This window comes from Chiloscyllium plagiosum, unplaced genomic scaffold (assembly GCF_037043375.1).
Source record: "Chiloscyllium plagiosum isolate Xiang-an unplaced genomic scaffold, Cpla_swu_hap1 HiC_scaffold_22, whole genome shotgun sequence".
In the NCBI taxonomy this organism is placed as follows: Eukaryota; Metazoa; Chordata; class Chondrichthyes; order Orectolobiformes; family Hemiscylliidae; genus Chiloscyllium; species Chiloscyllium plagiosum.
Genome location: NW_028270160.1, coordinates 21,849,337 through 21,866,775, shown reverse-complemented (window position 1 = coordinate 21,866,775; position 17,439 = coordinate 21,849,337). Strand labels below are relative to the sequence as shown.

General features: G+C 41.9%; 1 protein-coding gene across 10 annotated transcripts in view; it reads right to left on the bottom strand.

The window, feature by feature from the left end:
- Positions 1–14,835: 14,835 nt before the first annotated feature.
- Positions 14,836–17,439, bottom strand: part of shtn1 (shootin 1) — a 106,888-nt gene continuing 104,284 nt past the window's right edge. For 8 of the 10 annotated variants that reach the window (XM_043712827.2, XM_043712831.2, XM_087998845.1 and 5 more), the window contains one exon: positions 14,837–17,176. In XM_043712827.2, coding sequence (XP_043568762.2) covers positions 17,033–17,176 — 144 coding nt within the window. In that variant the 3' untranslated portion in view covers positions 14,837–17,032. Of the gene's footprint in view, positions 17,177–17,439 lie in introns of all 10 variants that reach the window. The other 2 variants (XM_087998840.1, XM_087998841.1) reach the window with 1 other exon arrangement.

The window sequence follows — 17,439 nt, the reverse complement described above, 5'->3', positions numbered from 1 at the left end:
AGACAGGACGTAAAACCAGAACCACTATAAACTAACAAATCCCAGTTCCACTTTTCCATCATCCCTCTTGATCACTCTACTGTATCTAAATTACATTGCTGGATGTTGAACCAACACTAGTTCAACACAACTTCTATCCACTTAACTATTGCAAAAAAACTGATGCAGTTATATTCAGTTTCCATAACAAATCATTGACTCCATCCCCATCCTTTGCAACTGTCAGAGGCCAAACAAGATCATTCACAACTTTTCATATCCTTTTGATCCTGACCACATACCCATGCTATCACTTAAGGCCAATTATTTGCAACTATGTAAAATCATCCAAATCCATCTCTGTCTCAACTCTTCTAATGCTGAAATTCTCATCCATACCTGTCATTTCTAGATTGACCATTCCAATGTCCTTTTGACCAGCCAACCACTTTCTTTTCTCAGTGAACTATAGTCATCCAAAACACTTGTGTCGCTCTCCTAACTTGCACTAGGTAGCATTTATTTTTTGCTTGTAGTCTCACTGATCTATTTTAAGTCCCAGTTAACTACACAACACTTTAGTTTTAAAATCATTATCTTTGTTTTCAAATCCCTGTCATGATCTTGTCCCTTCTTAACCTCTCCAGCCAAATGTATCTGAGCACCTTTAATTCAAATCTTTTGAGCATTCCTATTTGAATCATTTCATCGGATGCTGCGTATTCGTTGTTTGACATGCTGTAACCTCTGGAATTCCTTCTTCAAGACATTCTTTTATACTTACTTCTTTCATCAAGCTTGTAATCATATCTGTAATATTGTTTATTCAGTGTCAATTTACACATTATGTGATGTGCCATGGGATGTTTCACTATATTAAATATGACTGATTATTGTGGCTTTAATGAGTTCCATCAACAGAGAGAATGAAGAAATGTGCATGCAGAAAGCTACCAGCTTTTCATTGCTAATGCTCCTATCTTCTTACAGCATTGGTACATTTTGGACAGAATGAAGGTTGTATGATGTGCTATCAAAAAGCTGCTTATAGAATCATACACGGAAATAGATCCTTCAGTCCAGCCTGTCCATGCTGAATATAATCCCAAACTAAACCTGCTCCTGCCCAGTGTCTCTCCAAATCTTTCCTATTCATGTATTCATTCAAATGTCTTTTAAACATTGTAATTGTACCCACATCCACCACATCCTCAGGAAGTTCATTCAACACGCGAACCAACCTCTGTGTAAAAAATTTACCTCATGTCTTTTTAAAATTTCTCTCCTCTCACCTTAAAAATGCACCCCCTAGTCTTGAAATTCCCCATTTTAGGGAAATGAAACTCCCCACCAACTCTATCTACACCTCTTATTATTTTATAAACTTTTATCAGGTGTTATGTATGACCTCAATTCCAACTGAGTCAATGATGGAGTCAGGCAGTTCAGACAGATTTACATCTGCAATTAGCCAAAGTTGGTTAACTGCTTAATCATTTCGGCTCTTTTTGTAACTCTTCCTCCCCCCAACCACCTCCACCTGATACTTAGGAATAGCAAACTTTTACATTTAAATTTTAAAAAAATAAGCTAGTTGCAGTTGCTGACTTGTATCAATGCTAAATGTTATTATAATAACTTGTTACATGAATACAGCAGCACCAGGCCTTCCATTTCCCTTTTTTTTAGATAATTATATCCAACTTCTTGGAGCCCGAACATTACTCCTCTTTTCCAGTTCCATAATAAGACCTGCAGCACCACTTTTCTGTAGCCCACTGTTTCAGGAGTGCAATGTGGCTCACATGCACTTCTCCACATTAGACAATAGGTAAAGGTCAATGCAGGTACATAACTAGAGGGACAAAAAATTTGTTAAGGAATATAAGAGGCAACTCTAGTATTTGACCACTGCCCAGGATGAGATAGTGAACCTAGTATGGGCTAAGGGTTGAACTTGGACCTTTTCTAGAATATATTCTTTAATATCATATGGGATTATGCAACAATCCATGGAGAGATTAGCAAAACACAGTAATATTACTAATTTGGACAATTTAAGACATTTACTAGCAATCCCGGTATCATCACCCATTAATATCTGCCAAAGACAACTATAGGATTCTCCTACCACAATGGATGGACATCACTAATTCAGCAAAAATCTGCAGTTGAACTTGCATTTTTCCATTTCTAAAACCAAAGAAGCAGCTGACTGACTGAATGAGGGAAAGACAACATGCACAATAAAGAAGTTTCCCTGATAATAGTTTGGTACTTCAACAGCACCTGTCACTTCAACCTCTGGCCTAATAAGTGTTTTGTTTTCTCTGGCACCTGCTGATGCAGAGATGAAAAAGTAGGAAGCTTCAACCTACTAATTACCACACACAAGTAGTGATTTACAATGTCACCAGGCTCCCATGTCTCTTTCCAGAAACATACTCTTGTAGGTGTTCATTATCATTAGAAAAAAAGAATCACAGCAAAATGTTGTGAGCATATCCTGGTTAACAATCATTTGCAGATAGGTGCAAATAACTAGGTTTATTGTCCAAAGTCTAATGTATTTCCTACTCTCAAGTATTGGGAGGAGGGAATAGTTACTGAAAAAACGCTGAGATGACAAAATAAAATTCATCCAGGTTGTGGCTAATTTATTAGTGATCAAATAAGTTCTTAACCTTTGAGTAAAAAAGTCACGCCAGAATATTTGTATTCACATTTTATACACAACTGTTATTTTTTGTTCAAATATACATATACTACAGGAGGAAGTGCTAAAATCAGGTGGAACGATACAAAGTCACTGGTGTGAAACTTAAAGATAGCAGGATTGAGTGACTGACAGAAGGAGATGGAGCAAATAAATGAACCAGCATTCTGGGACCCCCACGTAAATGGAGAAGACAAAGGAAGAAGATTATTGCATCTCCTTCTCATCTTCAGAATTATTAAACATTCATTTGAACACATATATGTTACTTTTCACCAGTAGGATTTCCTCTGTATTAGATCTCATCTCTCATGTTATTGTCAATATTTCAAAAAGTACCTTTACAGTCACATAAACTGGCAAGTGCTTTACTATAATACTTTTTAAATAGTTATGGATTATTTGTTGCTCAATCTCAAATGTAGAAAATAATTTTGCTTAATGAGGTTGAGCATGTGACAAATATTAGGACAGAATTTTAGCCTCTCTGGAAATGGTGAGAAATGCAAATAATTGGGCAAGATTGCCCTGGGGTAATTTTTTAAAAATCTATTCATTTATGGGATGTGGGCATTCCTGGCTGGTCAGCATTTATTGCAAGCCCCTAGTTGCCCTTGGCAAAGTGGTGGTGAGCTGCCTTCTTGAACCATTGTAGTCCACCTGCTGGGGGTTGACCCAGCAACAGTGAAGGAAAGGTGAAATATTTCCAAGTCAGGATGGGGAGTGACTTGGAGGGGAAATTGAAGGTGGTGGCATTTCCGTATATCTGCTGCCCTTGTCCTTCTTGATGGAAGTGGTTGTGGGTTTAGAAGCTGCCGTCTGAGGATCTTTTGGTGAATTTCTACAATGCATCTTATGGATAGTACACACTGCTGCTACGGACCCTCAGTGGTTGAGGTAGTGGATGCTTGTGGATGTTGTGTCCCTTCCCCTCCTACTTGCCACCTTTAATAATTAAACACCAGTTGAGAAGGTTCATGGATGACTTTCTTAACTTGCCAGCAATTTAAAGCCATGACTGGTCAACTCTGGGCAATTTAATTTGCCACCCCTTTGATCTCCCTGGTGGGTGAGAAATGTTGCTAGTTTCCTGACTGAGAAACCAGAGTTATCTGCCTGACAGGTTTCAGTGGAGGAGGAAACCTCCAATTGCCCTACTCTGGGGCAGAGTTATGGATGGCAGGCAAGGGACTGACACCTGAAAGCCACACCTTGACCTTGCCTCTAACAAGAGGGAGGGAGTGGCATAATGGTATTACGGATAGGTAATCCGGAATCCCAGGTCCTGGGATATGCATGGCAGTTAGTGAAGGATTCATTCAATAAAATCTGGAACTTTTAAAGATAAGGCCAGCCTAATAGTGCTCGTGTAACCACTGCTGACTGTTTTTTTTTAAAACTCAACTGATTCATCAATGAGCTCTAGGGAAAGAAATCTGCCACTGTAACCTGGTACACGTGTGTCAAAGTGTTGGGGAAATTCTCCTAAGGTGCTACCTATCAGCTCATTGGCAATCTAGTGAGTCACATCATTGGTGAGGGTGATATGTCAGTTATCACCTAACAGTCACTGTTACTTGGACACCAAAAGAAGAGATCCCAGCTTACCTTTTTATACAAAATTGCTATAATCAGACACTAAACATGCTACAAATATGCACTGGAACAGGTGTAGTGGCCTGGTGCATTGGAGGAAAATCATACTGCACTGTGCTAGGTCAGCCATTTGCCGTGACTTTCACACCTCAGACGAGCCAGCAGGGATGTAATACTTATGAAACCAAAATGCCCTCCATTCAACAGAGGGAACGACACATATTACAGGGACAGTGATGTGTTCCTTTCATGCATTCCCTAGAAGTCAGTTTAACAGATTGATTGCTTTAGGCTTGGAAGTTTTATATAATTACAAAGTAAACAAATCACAAAATAATCAAAGAGATAGTGAAGAATGAACTGCAAGTCAGAATATTCAGATATATTTTAAAGAAAAAAAGGCATAAGAAATTTTGGAGAAACTAATACCTGATCAGCACATTATCCCTTGTAAAGTTAACACTTTCATTAAAAGATTGCTTTCACAGTGATTCTGAAGTGTAACACTGTTGTAATGTAGGAAATGCAGCAGTTAAATTGTGTACACAATAAATTCCCACAAACAGCAATGTGATAACAACCAAATAATCTACATTGTTGAATGAAGGAAACATCAAGGCCAAGACACCGGAGCCAAATCTCCTGTTCTTTAAAATAGTTTCAAGGATTTTTCTCATTGATCTATGAGAGGGCAGGTGGACCCTCAGCTCAACATCTCATGCAAAAGATGACACCCGTAACAGTGCAGCACCCCCCCAGCACTGCACTATGATTTTGAAAATAGCAAAGATATTTTTTGCAAGGTTTGTGAAGGTTTGTAGCTCAGGTTGAGGTTTAGGGTGTAGGTTTGCTCACTGAGCTGTAGGTTTGATATCCAGACGTTTCATTACCTGGCTAGGTAATATCATCAGTGGCGACCTCCAAGTAAAGCGAAGCTGTTGTCTCCTGCTTTCTATTTATATCTTTCTCCTGGATGGGGTTCCTGGGGTTCGTTTTCTGAGGGGTTGATAGATGGCATCTAGATCTATGTGTTTGTTTATGTCGTTGTGGTTGGAGTGCCAGGTGTCTAGGAATTCTCTGGCATGTCTTTGCTTAGCCTATCCCAGGATAGATGTGTTGTCCCAGTTGAAATGGTGGGTTTTTTTCATCCGTGTGTAGGGCTACAAGGGAGAGAGGGTCGTGTCTTTTTGTGGCTATCTGGTGTTCGTGTATCCTGGTGGCTAACTTTCTTCCTGTTTGTCCTACGTAGTGTTTGTGGCAGTCCTTGCATGGAATTTTGGAGATGACGTTGGTTTTGTCCATGGGTTGTACTGGGTCTTTTAAGTTTGTTAGTTTTTGTTTGAGAGTGTTGGTGGGTTTGTGTGCTACTAGGATTCCAAGGGGTCTTAGTAGTCTGGCTGTCATTTCTGAAACTTCTTTGATGTATGGTAAGGGGTGGTTAGGGTTTCTGGCTGTGTTTGGTCTGCTTGTCGTGGTTTGTTCTTGAGGAATCTGCGCACTGTATTTTTTGAGTATCCGTTCTTCATGAATATGTTGTATAGGTGGTTCTCTCTGTTTTCCGAAGTTCGTCTGTGCTGCAGTGTGTGGTGGCTCATTGGAATAGTGTTCTGATACAGCTTTGTTTGTGTGTGTTGGGATGGTTGCTGGTGTAGTTAAGTATTTGGTCAGTGTTTGTCGGTTTTCTGTATACGCAGGTTTGTAGTTCTCTGTTGTCCTTTCTTTCGACTGTGACATCCAGGAATGCAAGTTTGTTGTCGGTTTCTTCCTCCTTGGTGAACTTTGTGCCTGTGAGCACAGCACTCCATCTACTCCACCCAAGAATTCCTAAAAATCATCAAAAACACCAAAATAGAGGAAGATGAAGCAATGATCTCCTTCGACGTAACAGCACTGTTCACCTCCATCAACATCGACCTGGCAAAGGAAACACTTACCACACTTTTAGAAGAGACCATCACACACACACCAACCACCATCAATCACATTACCAACGAAAACATCATGAAGCTAGTGGACCTGTGCCTCAGCACTCACTTCACTTTCAACAACATAGTCTATAAACAAACCAACAGCACACCCATGGGATCTCCGCCATCAGGATTCATAGCAGAAGCAGTAATGCAAAGACTAGAACAAACAGCCCTACCAACCATCAAACCAAAAATCTGGGTCCGCTACGTAGATGACCTAGATCACAAAACGAAACAAGATAGAAGAGACATTTAACATCATCAATAACACCCTCACAGGCATAAAGTTCACCAAGGAAGAAGCCTAGCCAGGTAATGAAACGTCTGGATATCAAACCTACAGCGCAGCGAGCAAACCTACACCCTAAGCAAAGATATATAATGCAATTGTTTTATTGCTCAAGTGGGTGATCTCAACAGAGTCAAGCCATAAATGTGGATTAAACTTTGAGTGAACATTATTTTTTGACAGCAACAACTTGATTTTTGGCTTGAAGCCAAAAAGCATAATAAAACTGAAAATCAAATGTCAAATTAAAAATATATTTTCAAGATAAAGAGGGCATACTATATGAATGTAGAACCAGTGTTGATACAAAAATAACTATGAGCTTGTTGTTTGCTCAAAGCTGCTTACAAAGATGTTGAACGTTGAAAGTCCGTACATTCAGCATTGTTAAGTATAATGCCAAGTGGCATAGACAAACACACTCTTCAAACTTTCTGATCATAGCAACAACAGCTGTGTTCAATGTTAGAATTCTGGTTACGCTACCTTTAACTTTGTTTCGCCCCTCCGCCAAAGTTGGTCTTTCACTCTTCTTCTGTTAATTCTCCCAGTGATCCTGAGGCTCTCGAAATCTTCTGCACATTGATATTACTTAACAATTCTGTTCCACCACAGTATGCAGGATAAAACTGCCAGAACTTGTGATCTGTAGAGATTCATAGTAAACACTGAAGAGTGTTGGCTAATGTGAATTGGACGGTGGCTCTGCATTTATAGGACCATTGATTACTCATGCATGGACAAGATCTTAGTCAGGCATCCTTTGAAATACAAAACTCAGAGAAACCAAAAAAAAGGAAAATATAATTTCTGATCGGTTGATTATAACAATGCTTTGTCCTCTGGTAAAGGACAGACTTGCACTTATATAATGCTTTCACAGCCATTGCATGCCGTCCTCAGTTATTGAGGCTTCACAAATGGTGCAGAGGAGAGCCATTGGACTAATCCATAGTTTAAAGCATCTTTGTGATCAAGTCAAGTTAAAAGAGTTTGGACTCTGCATTATGGAGCAATGTCTGATGGAATCTTTCACATTTTTGAGCTAAATGTGGGTCACACTGTGTTTGTTGGGGTGAAATACACAACAAAACTGGACAGATTTTCTCACCATAGCTTACCAAACGTGTTGTCTTTGCCAACTCAATGGTAACAATCAAGTTGTATCTCCATCCCATATTAACAGAAGAATACACCACTCACTAGACAACCACCATGAATTGGCATTGCTTACAGCTGTGCCACCTTCAAGAGCTCAAAGTGTACTTGAGGTGGCATTGGCATCAGATATCTGCACTGTTCACGACTGGACTGAGATGCCTGTCAATTGTAAGTCGGCACTGAGGTTTCATAATGGAGACCTCCACAGGAGAGTTGCCCTCTCTTTGGAGGACACACAGAGGAAGCCACACCATTACATGATGTCTGCCTGGTCGGAGATCGCCACCTGCTCAATGCCCTGTCTAGGCTTTGGAGAATGGGGCAGCAAGACAAAAGGAAGTCAATGTTTCAAGGGGATGTGCAATATTCTGCTCTATGCCCCAGCAACCAGGTAAGAATCATTTGTGGTAACAACAAACTGCTGATATGTGACAGACAGCCAGCATACTGTGTCAGACACTGCCTCTAACCATTGGCTATGATGCCTTCTGCCTTTCGTGTTGTACAGCTGCAGCCAGTGAGCTGAGTGCATCAGAGAAGAGGCAGCAATTTCCTCTGCAGGAGATCTCCTCAACCTCAGGGGAAGATGGTGTGCAGGCCCTGGAAGAGCCATCAACAAGGTTGACTGCTAGACTACCTTGCCCCCATCTTCCCCTTCCTCCCACCACTGCCTGCACCACCACCACCACCAGCAGCAACACCAGAACCTTGGTGGGCACAACAGGTGAAGGTCGTGTGGGATGGGAGGCCACAGTGGACCTCTCACTCACAGTCAGACAGATGAGTGAGTGTTAAATACTCGAGGTCACTGGCACTCAGAGGAGTGTAGGGGATCAGGCAGCAGCTGAGCCCACAGCAAGAGAAAAGCCTTTGATCCCAATGCTGAGGGACTTCAGGGGCACCTTCAGAGATGAGACGATCATCAGGCGGGTGTTTGGGACACTATAGCTCTCCTCATTCAGGGGCTGAAGCAATGCATTCAGTCCAATGAGCATCAGGCTGCCTCCGTTGACAGGTTTGTGGTCACAATGGACAGACAGACTGGCTCAGCATTCTCAGGGTCTGCTGGAAAGTCGCACACACCTGCTCTCCACTGCCGCAGGCACTGGTCCTCAGGACTGACACCAAGATGAGGGAGCAGTGGGAAGACTTGGCCATGGTCCAAGTTCCTCATTGTCACATGGAGACAGGAGAGGACCCATCCACAGATCCCGCAGCAGTCATTTATTCCTAGCCTGTCCCCCTTTTTGATCCTGAGAATTCTGACCAGGACAGGACACTTTGCTTCAGGCATAAAGGCACTCAGTATGCCTGTCCCTCTGGACAAAAATGCCACTGGGGTCACCTAACCAGAGCATGCAGGCTCCCTCAACCCCAGCCTTATAGTAGGGGAGCTCAGTGAGGTAGAGTGGGATGGAGAGGAGGGGAAAGGTTTTGTAATGGCATGTGGGGCCCATCGCTGACACTTATGGACATAGTTCGAAATCATGATAAAGGTTTGTTTCTCATGGTTCATGTGATTGTCCACAACATCTTTGTAGTTGCTAGATGTTTATTTTGCCTTGCAGCATCATTCCTCAGTCCCTAAGGATGTGCTAAGTTGATTGGGTATATACTCAGCATCAATGACATCGTTTGGGAACAGGTTTAACAATGTGCGTACTGTACATGACACTGGCCCACTCTGAGATACCTGCCCTTCAACACGACCCACGGTTCTGACAGTTTCCCCCTGTAGTGACAGTGCCAGTAAGGTCCAACACAGAGTGAGGGTCAATGCTACACGATGACCAGGGAGCACACAGCCTGCATGTCCGTATCATCAGCACTTCTTGTATGCAATGGCAATGGTCTTCCCCAGTCATCATCCAGTAACTGCTTGTAGGTACAGCCCCCACCTTCACCACGAACTGGATGTTTTTCCTTCGCGGCTAATATAGCTGGTGCAGCTGTGTACTGCTGGCTGCTGGGCACAGTGCTAGTGCACTGTCTCAATGTCAAGATAGTGCAATGGCTCTCTGAAAGCTGCGTGATAGCATATGTGGTGAGAAGGTGCATGTGGCTGGTGTTGGTCGGTCATGGCCTGATCTCCATGTTGCCAACAGCCAAACCTTAGGTCACTTGGAGCAAACAGCGAGCCAAATCGGCTAAGTATCCACTCGGATTTCCATGTCAATTTTTTCGAACAGCTTGTTCGTATGGCACATTTGGCAAGATTGCAACACATGGCAAGTTGGGCTGTTACCAAACCATTTATCTATAAATAAAGAGCATCATTTGGGAACTCACTGCTCTCTGGTGACAACCACGCTAAACTACTTGAGCAAAAGGTGAGGGGGAAGTTGCAGCAAGTTGAAACTTTATTGCTGGAACAGCACAGCAGGTCAGGCAGCATCCAGGGAACAGGAGATTCGACGTTTCGGGCACAGGCCCTGAAGAAGGGCCTGTGCCCGAAACGTCGAATCTCCTGTTCCCTGGATGCTGCCTGACCTGCTGTGCTGTTCCAGCAATAAAGTTTCAACTTTGATCTCCAGCATCTGCAGACCTCACTTTCTCCTCGAAGTTGCAGCAAGACCTTCTCACATCAAGCTGATCATTTCGGCCAATTTTACCAGCATCTTGGCATTGCCCAACTCTGGCAAAAGTGAGGACTGCAGATGCTGGAAACCAAAATTTAGATTAGAGTGGTGCTGGAAAAGCACAGCAGGTCAGGCAGCATCCAAGGAGCAGGAAAATCGACGTTTTGGGCAAAAGCCCTTCATCAGGAATAGAGGCAGGGTGCCTGCAGAGTGTAGAGACAAAGGGGTGGGGGGGGGGGGGAGGTAGCAAAGAGTACAATAGGTGAGTGGGGGTGGAGGTGGGGATGGAGGTGATAGGTCAGAGGGGAGGGTGGAGTGGATAGGTGGGAAGGAGATTGACAGGTAGGACAGGTCATGGGGACAGTGCTGAGCTGGAAGGCTGGAACTGAGGTAAGGTGGGGGAGGGGGAATGAGAAAACTGGTGAAGTCCACATTGATGCCCTGGGGTTGAAGTGTTCCTCGGCGGAAGATGAGGCGTTTTCCTCCAGGTGTTGGGTGACGAGGGAGTGGCAGTGGAGGAGACCCAGGACCTGCATGTCCTCGGCAGAGTGGGAGGGGGAGTTGAAATGTTGGGCCACGGGGCAGTAGGGTTGATTGGTGCAAGTGTCCCAGAGATGTTCCCTGAAGAGCTCTGCAAAGAGGCGTCCAGTCTCCCCAATGTAGAGGAGAACACTTTGGGAACAACGAATACAATAAATGACATTAGTGGATGTGCAGATGAAACTTTGATGGATGTGGAAGGTTCCTTTGGGGCCTTGGATGGTGGTGAGAGAGGAGGTGTGGGCACAGGTTTTGCAATTCCTGCGGTGGCAGGGGAGAGTGCCAGGATGGGAGGGTGGTTTGTTGGGGGGGGGGGGGGCGTGGACCTGACCAGGTAGTCATGGAGGAACGGTCTTTGCGGAAGGTGGAAAGGGGTGGAGAGGGAAATATATCCCTGGTAGTGGTGTCCGTTTGGAGGTGGCGGAAATGTCGGTGGATGATATGGTTAATGCGAAGGTTGGTAGGATGGAAAGTGAGGACCGGTGGGGGGGGGTTCTGTCCTTGTTACGGTTGGAGAGGTGGGGTTTGAGGGCGGAGGTGCAGGATGTGGATGAGATGCGTTGGAGGGCATCTTCAACCATGTGAGAAGGGAAATTGTGATTTCTAAAGAAGGAGGCCATCTGGTGTGTTCTGTAGTGGAATTGGTCTTCCTGGGAGCAGAAACGGTGGAGGCGGAGGAATTGGGAATACGAGATGGCATTTTTGCAGGAGGTGGGGTGGGAAAAGGTGTAATGGAGATGGAGAAGTCCAGGAAGGGGAGGGAGGTGTCAGAGATGGTCCAGGTGAATTTAAGGTCAGGGTGGAATGTGTTGGTGAAGAGGTGATGCATTTAGGCAAGTCTAATTCTAGAGCGAATTAATGGAAGAGCCTTGGGAAAAGTTGATGGGCAGAGAGATCTGATGGTGCAGGTCCATTATACCCTGAAGGTTGCTACACAGGTGGATAGAGTGGTCAAGAAGGCATATAGTATGCTCGCCTTCATTGGACGGGGTATTGAGTATAAGAGCTGGCAAGTCATGTTAAAATTGTACAAGACATTGGTTCGGCCGCATTTAGAATACTGTGAACAGTTCTGATCGCCACGTTAACAAAAGGATGTGGACACTTTGGAGAGGGTGCAGAGAAGGTTCACGCGGATGTTGCCTGGTATGGAAGGTGCTATCTATGAAGAGAGGTTGAGTAGGTTAGGTTTATTTTCACTAGAAAAAAGGAGATTGAGGGGGGACCTGATTGAGGTTTACAAAATCATGAAGGGTATAGACAGGATGGATAGAGACAAGCTTTTTCCCAGGGTGAAGGATTCAATAACGAGAGGTCATGCTTTCAAGGTGAAAGGTGGAAAGTTTAAGGGGGATACATGCAGCAAGTACTTCACACAGAGGGTGGTGGGCGTTTGGAACACGTTGCCAGCAGAGGTGGTAGAGGCAGGCACGGTAGATTCATTTAAGATGCATCTGGACAGATGCATGAGTAGGTGGGGAGCAGAGGGATACAAATGCTTAGGAATTGACCGACAGGTTTAGACAGTACATTTGGATCGGCTCAGGCTTGGAGGGCCGAAGGGCCTGTTCCTGGGCTGTAAATTTTCGTTATTCTTTGTTCTTAATTCAGGTAGCTGTGGGAGTCGGTGGGTTTGTAAAAAATGTTGGTGTCAAGTCGGTCATCATTAATGGAGATGGAGAGGTCCAGGAAGGGGAGGGAGGTGTCAGAGATGGTCCAGGTGAATTGTGAGATGGTCAGGGTGGAATGTGTTGGTGAAGTTGATGAACTGCTCAACCTCCTCGCGGGAGCACGAGGTGGCGCCGATGCAGTCACCAATGTTGCGGAGGAAGAGGTGGGGAGTGGTGCCAGTGTAACTACGGAAGATTGACTGTTCTACGTAGCCGACGAAGAGACAGGCATAGCTGGGGCCCATACGGGTGCCCATGGCTACCCCTTTGGTCTGGAGGAAGTGGGAGGATTCGAAGGAGAAATTGTTAAGGGTGAGGACCAGTTCAGCCAAACGAGTGAGAGTGTCAGTGGAAGGGTACTGTTGGGGACATCGGGAGAGGAAGAAATGGAGGGCTTGGAGGCCCTGGTCATGGCGGATGGAGGTGTAGAGGGATTGGATGTCCATGGTGAAGATGAGGCATTGGGGGCCGGGGAATTGGAAATCTTGGAGCAGGTGGAGGGCGTGAGTGGTGTTTCGAACGTATGTGGCGAGTTCCTGGACTAGGGGGGATAGGACAGAATAACACAACTCTTCCAAGTTCAATATACTTAGTGATCTAAGTGAAGTTTGTAGAATGATGATGAAAATAGATTGTTTTCACATTAACAGTTAAACATGTTAGGGGTAAATAGTGGCTATAATTTTACATTATAAAAGACCAGATCTAGGTTGGATGTCAGACATACCTTTTTTTCTGCCCAAAGCCCTCTGACTCCTGGAACCGGCTGAATGACTACACACTGGGTGACATTCCTGAACTCCTTGCACCAAAACGTGGGATAGTTTCTGACTGGATAAGAGGTAATCTCATACAGAAAGTAGAATTATTAGACTCAGAGGGAGCTAGAGGTAGCATCTAGTTTCTATCACTTCAGGGAGATGGAGAAGAATCTCCTAGATTTTCATCTCTCAATTTGAATTGGATCATTTATCTGAAGAAAAGAAATGTGCAGGGTCACCGGGAAGAGAGAGAGTGGGATGAGGTGAATTATTCTCACACAGAACCAGCAGGAATGTGGTGTGCCAAGTGGCTTCCTTCTGTGCTGTGACATTCTGTCATTCTATGATAAATTGGTCTGCACTTTAACATGGCTTTTTTTTTAGCCCATCCCAGGACGTCAAATGGTTTCAACATTGGGTACAGACAGTATATATTGCACTGCATAGGAAATCACAATTTTGAGGACAGACTGGTTAGATAACACTCATGTCTTTGTATCATCAGAAATTCTAAGAAAGAGAAACCTCATTTTTTTGTCACAATAATAATCAAATGTAGCTCGAAAAAGAAGGCAGTGCATTGCAGTATTGTGGCGCAGTCTTACATTAACACCCACTCAACATAAATAATGTCATTCAACAACTGGATTGCTTTCTTTGTAGTAAACCTAAGAAATTACACTGATAACTAAAAGGATTCTCAGCAGTGAGTAACACTTGATTCATTGAGATTTTTGAAACTGAGTTTTTCTGGAAGAAACATACTGGTTCTACATAACAATTAATTAAATGCTCCAAATGCATGCAGAAACGTCCTTGCTTTAGATCAACCTGACATGTCAGCAGAATTAATTACAACTCAACAAAGGCATGTTAGTTTCTCAGTGGAAAAGAAGCATTAACACTGCTGTTCCTTTTTTGGAAGCAGTTACAAAGCTAGTCAGAAACAGCCTTTCTCCAAAGTGAACCAGTTTGAAAATTGATGCTGAAAAGAAAAATTGAAAGTCGTTAGAATGTTGAATAGTTGCTTGATATCCACCAAGAGCAAGTCATTCACCAACACAAATATAAAATGATACATGTTGCACTTCTATTATAAAGTGACTTGCTGTGAAAACTTTGAATGTAGGTGTTTCACAAAGTGAATATAATAAAAGTCCTACAATTTAGAACAAAGGGAATCATAAGTAATAACTATATCAAAACACATGAGAATACGAGAACAGCCCCACACAAGATGCTTCTGTGCTAATCTAGTTTGCTAAATGTGGATTTCATGGAAAATTGAGACTTTGGTACACCACAAAAAAGTTTTATACACTAATAAACCATGGAATAGAACTGGTAAAATGTCTGGTCTTTTTATGACCAAAGTTTCTATTGAAGAAGAATTGATTGTTTTTTTTTCACCTGCCATCAAATGGATCCCAGGGGAGGAGCAGTATTAGAGAACTTTACTGTTGCCCTACCTGTTTCCGGTTAGCATTCTTTTTGAATCTTTATTGTTTCAATCTGTCTGAACCATGGCATTCAAGAATATAGAAACGAGAACACTGGATCAACATTTATTTCTTAAATAAACTCCAGCAAAGCTACAGTTAACGGAAAACAAAGGAAGTGCTTATTTAATGGTGAAGGATTTATGGTAGAGTATCATTTTTCATCAGTTAATAAGCAGGCAGTGGACCAAATGATAAAGTTCACATAACTCTTTTATTCCACATAATCACCATGACTGTGCAGAATACTAAAATACAAAGTGCGTTCCAGTTTCAATTTATCATGTATTGTGCCTGCATTTACACAGGTTTATTTCATTTCCTTTCCTGTGAAGGTAATTTGTACTTCATACAGCAAAATAAATTATATAGAGGATCAAAACTTTGGTACCATAGACACTTTGGAACAGTTATTAAAATCTAATCTTTAAAGAATGGACAAAAACCTGAGCACATCGACAAAAGGCAACTTCAAGAAACTTTCACTTAAGCAAATTAAATTTATCCCTCTTTTTCACTAACTGTACAACAGTATTGTTGTTCACAAATGAACTGTGAAAAAAATATTGCTGAAAAGGGCAGAAAACAGAACACTCTCTTATACATCCTGTGATCACTTTGGTTCAACAAGTCCAAAATGTACAAAACCTCTGTATAGACAAAAAATATTTGGATGGCTTTCTGCTTTTGGTCCTTCTTTAATGATTTATCATACCTTTTGAGAAATGATTACATGTGCATCAGAAAATAAAAACAGATTGCTTCAATCAAATGCAGCCACAACATAACGAGACTTGGATCGGCAGGTAATTTCCGTTTCCATTTGTGCTGACTTAACTCCTTTCAATTCCCTCTGTAATCTTTGAGTGGCACACACCTGTAAAGGCTAGATTTATTTCTCAACAGTATGAAGCACCAAAGCTTCAATTACTGATGACTGCACAAAGCAACAAGTTGATCCCATTTACTTAGCACTTTTTGTTCTGACAATTTATCCAAAATCCTCATATGTGACAGATGGAACAATTACTCTCATTTGACTTAAAAACAAACAACTTAGTTTTGAAAGAAAAGCTAATACTTCTAATACAAACCAATGAAATGTTCACCTTGGAGTTGGGGTTAATAAGACACTTGAAGTCACAACATATGTCACAGCATTCATTTTCTCTCACTTCACTTAATGTTAAGTCAACAAAACCTTCTGGGTTTCGTTATGTCCTGTATATTTTCTTAATTAAATATTCCAACCTAACTGGATTTTAAAAGTCCTTTATGTATAGCCTCATATAATTAGTTTCTTTGAAATGGAAATTAATACCATCCTTTTTTTGGGGGGAGGAAAAAGCTGATTTATAACTCCAGTTAATGCTTTTGATTTTGTCAATAAGATTTCCAAGAAGAGACATGTTCAGGATTGTATTTAAGTGTTGGATTCTCAATTTTCTCCCTTTTTTTTTAAACATGTTTAGTACTTGGCAATGTGTAGCAAGAGAAGCCCATTTTCTCCTTCTATTCATTGGATATTGTGTAAGTGATGCAGCTTGCTAAAAACTACCTGAAAAATCATGGAAAACTGAACATGAGGGTGGCAGAATCAAATGAATACTACTAAAAGTCAAAAGAAATCCTATAAAATATCCAGTTAGCATCAGACAATTGTTGCCTGAAAATTCAATATGCAAAACAGTCTTTGGCTCAAAGCATGAAAGATGGCAGCATAGTCCAGACTTTACACCAATATAATGGGATGATTTAAGGGGAAAGCCTCAATGTTTTGAAAGCACAAATTATTGAAACAGAGAGGTACTTGCATCCCTGCTAAAGGTTTGAATTCAGTAAACCAGCTGTCGTTTCCTGAAGGCAAATAAAAAGAAGTGCTGATTGTAATGTCCTATTATAATACTGGGCTGTCTATAACCACCTTTACTCAAGATAAGTAAGCCATTCAGACAGTTGTTGGTGAAAACCTTTAAAATTGACAAGTGAACTATGTGGGAAGCATTTTTTTTTACTTTTCTATTACTTTGTTATACAAAAAGCTGCTAACTTTTAAGTGAAAATATAGTTTTCAATCTTTAAAAGTCAGAAAATAGTTGTCATATTAGAAAATAAAGATGAAAACTTGATTTTATTCTTTAAGGTTGCAAGTAGTACACAAAAGAAAATATTAGTGATGAAACATTTCTATTCACTGTGCCATAAGTGGAAGAAAATGGTCCAACTTGGATAAAAAACACCCGGTAGCCAATTGCTCTAGAAGAATCATTAGCTATGGATTATAAACAGAGTTTATTGAGAACTTGCCACTAGCATTAGTTTCTGCTGCTGCCTTTCTGTGTCGAAGAACTCTTTCCAGCTCGTTTTCTTCATTAACCTGAGTAATTGTTGTCAATGTTCCAACTTTACTAGATTTCTTCAGAAGAAAGAAAACAAACCCGTTACAAAACATAAAGCACAATTTAAATTCAGTGCACAGCACAGGCATCTTCAGTTCCTGAAAGCTTCTGTTAACTATCTTTGTTAGTACCTGCTCGTAAAATTTTAGTTATATTTCAGATTGCAAACCAGAAAGAAGCCACATTTAAGAACCTATTACGACAGGGAATTGGAGCAATTTGCGAATGAGGTATTCAAATAAGTTTCATTTCCATTTATTCTTTCATGGGATGTGAGCAT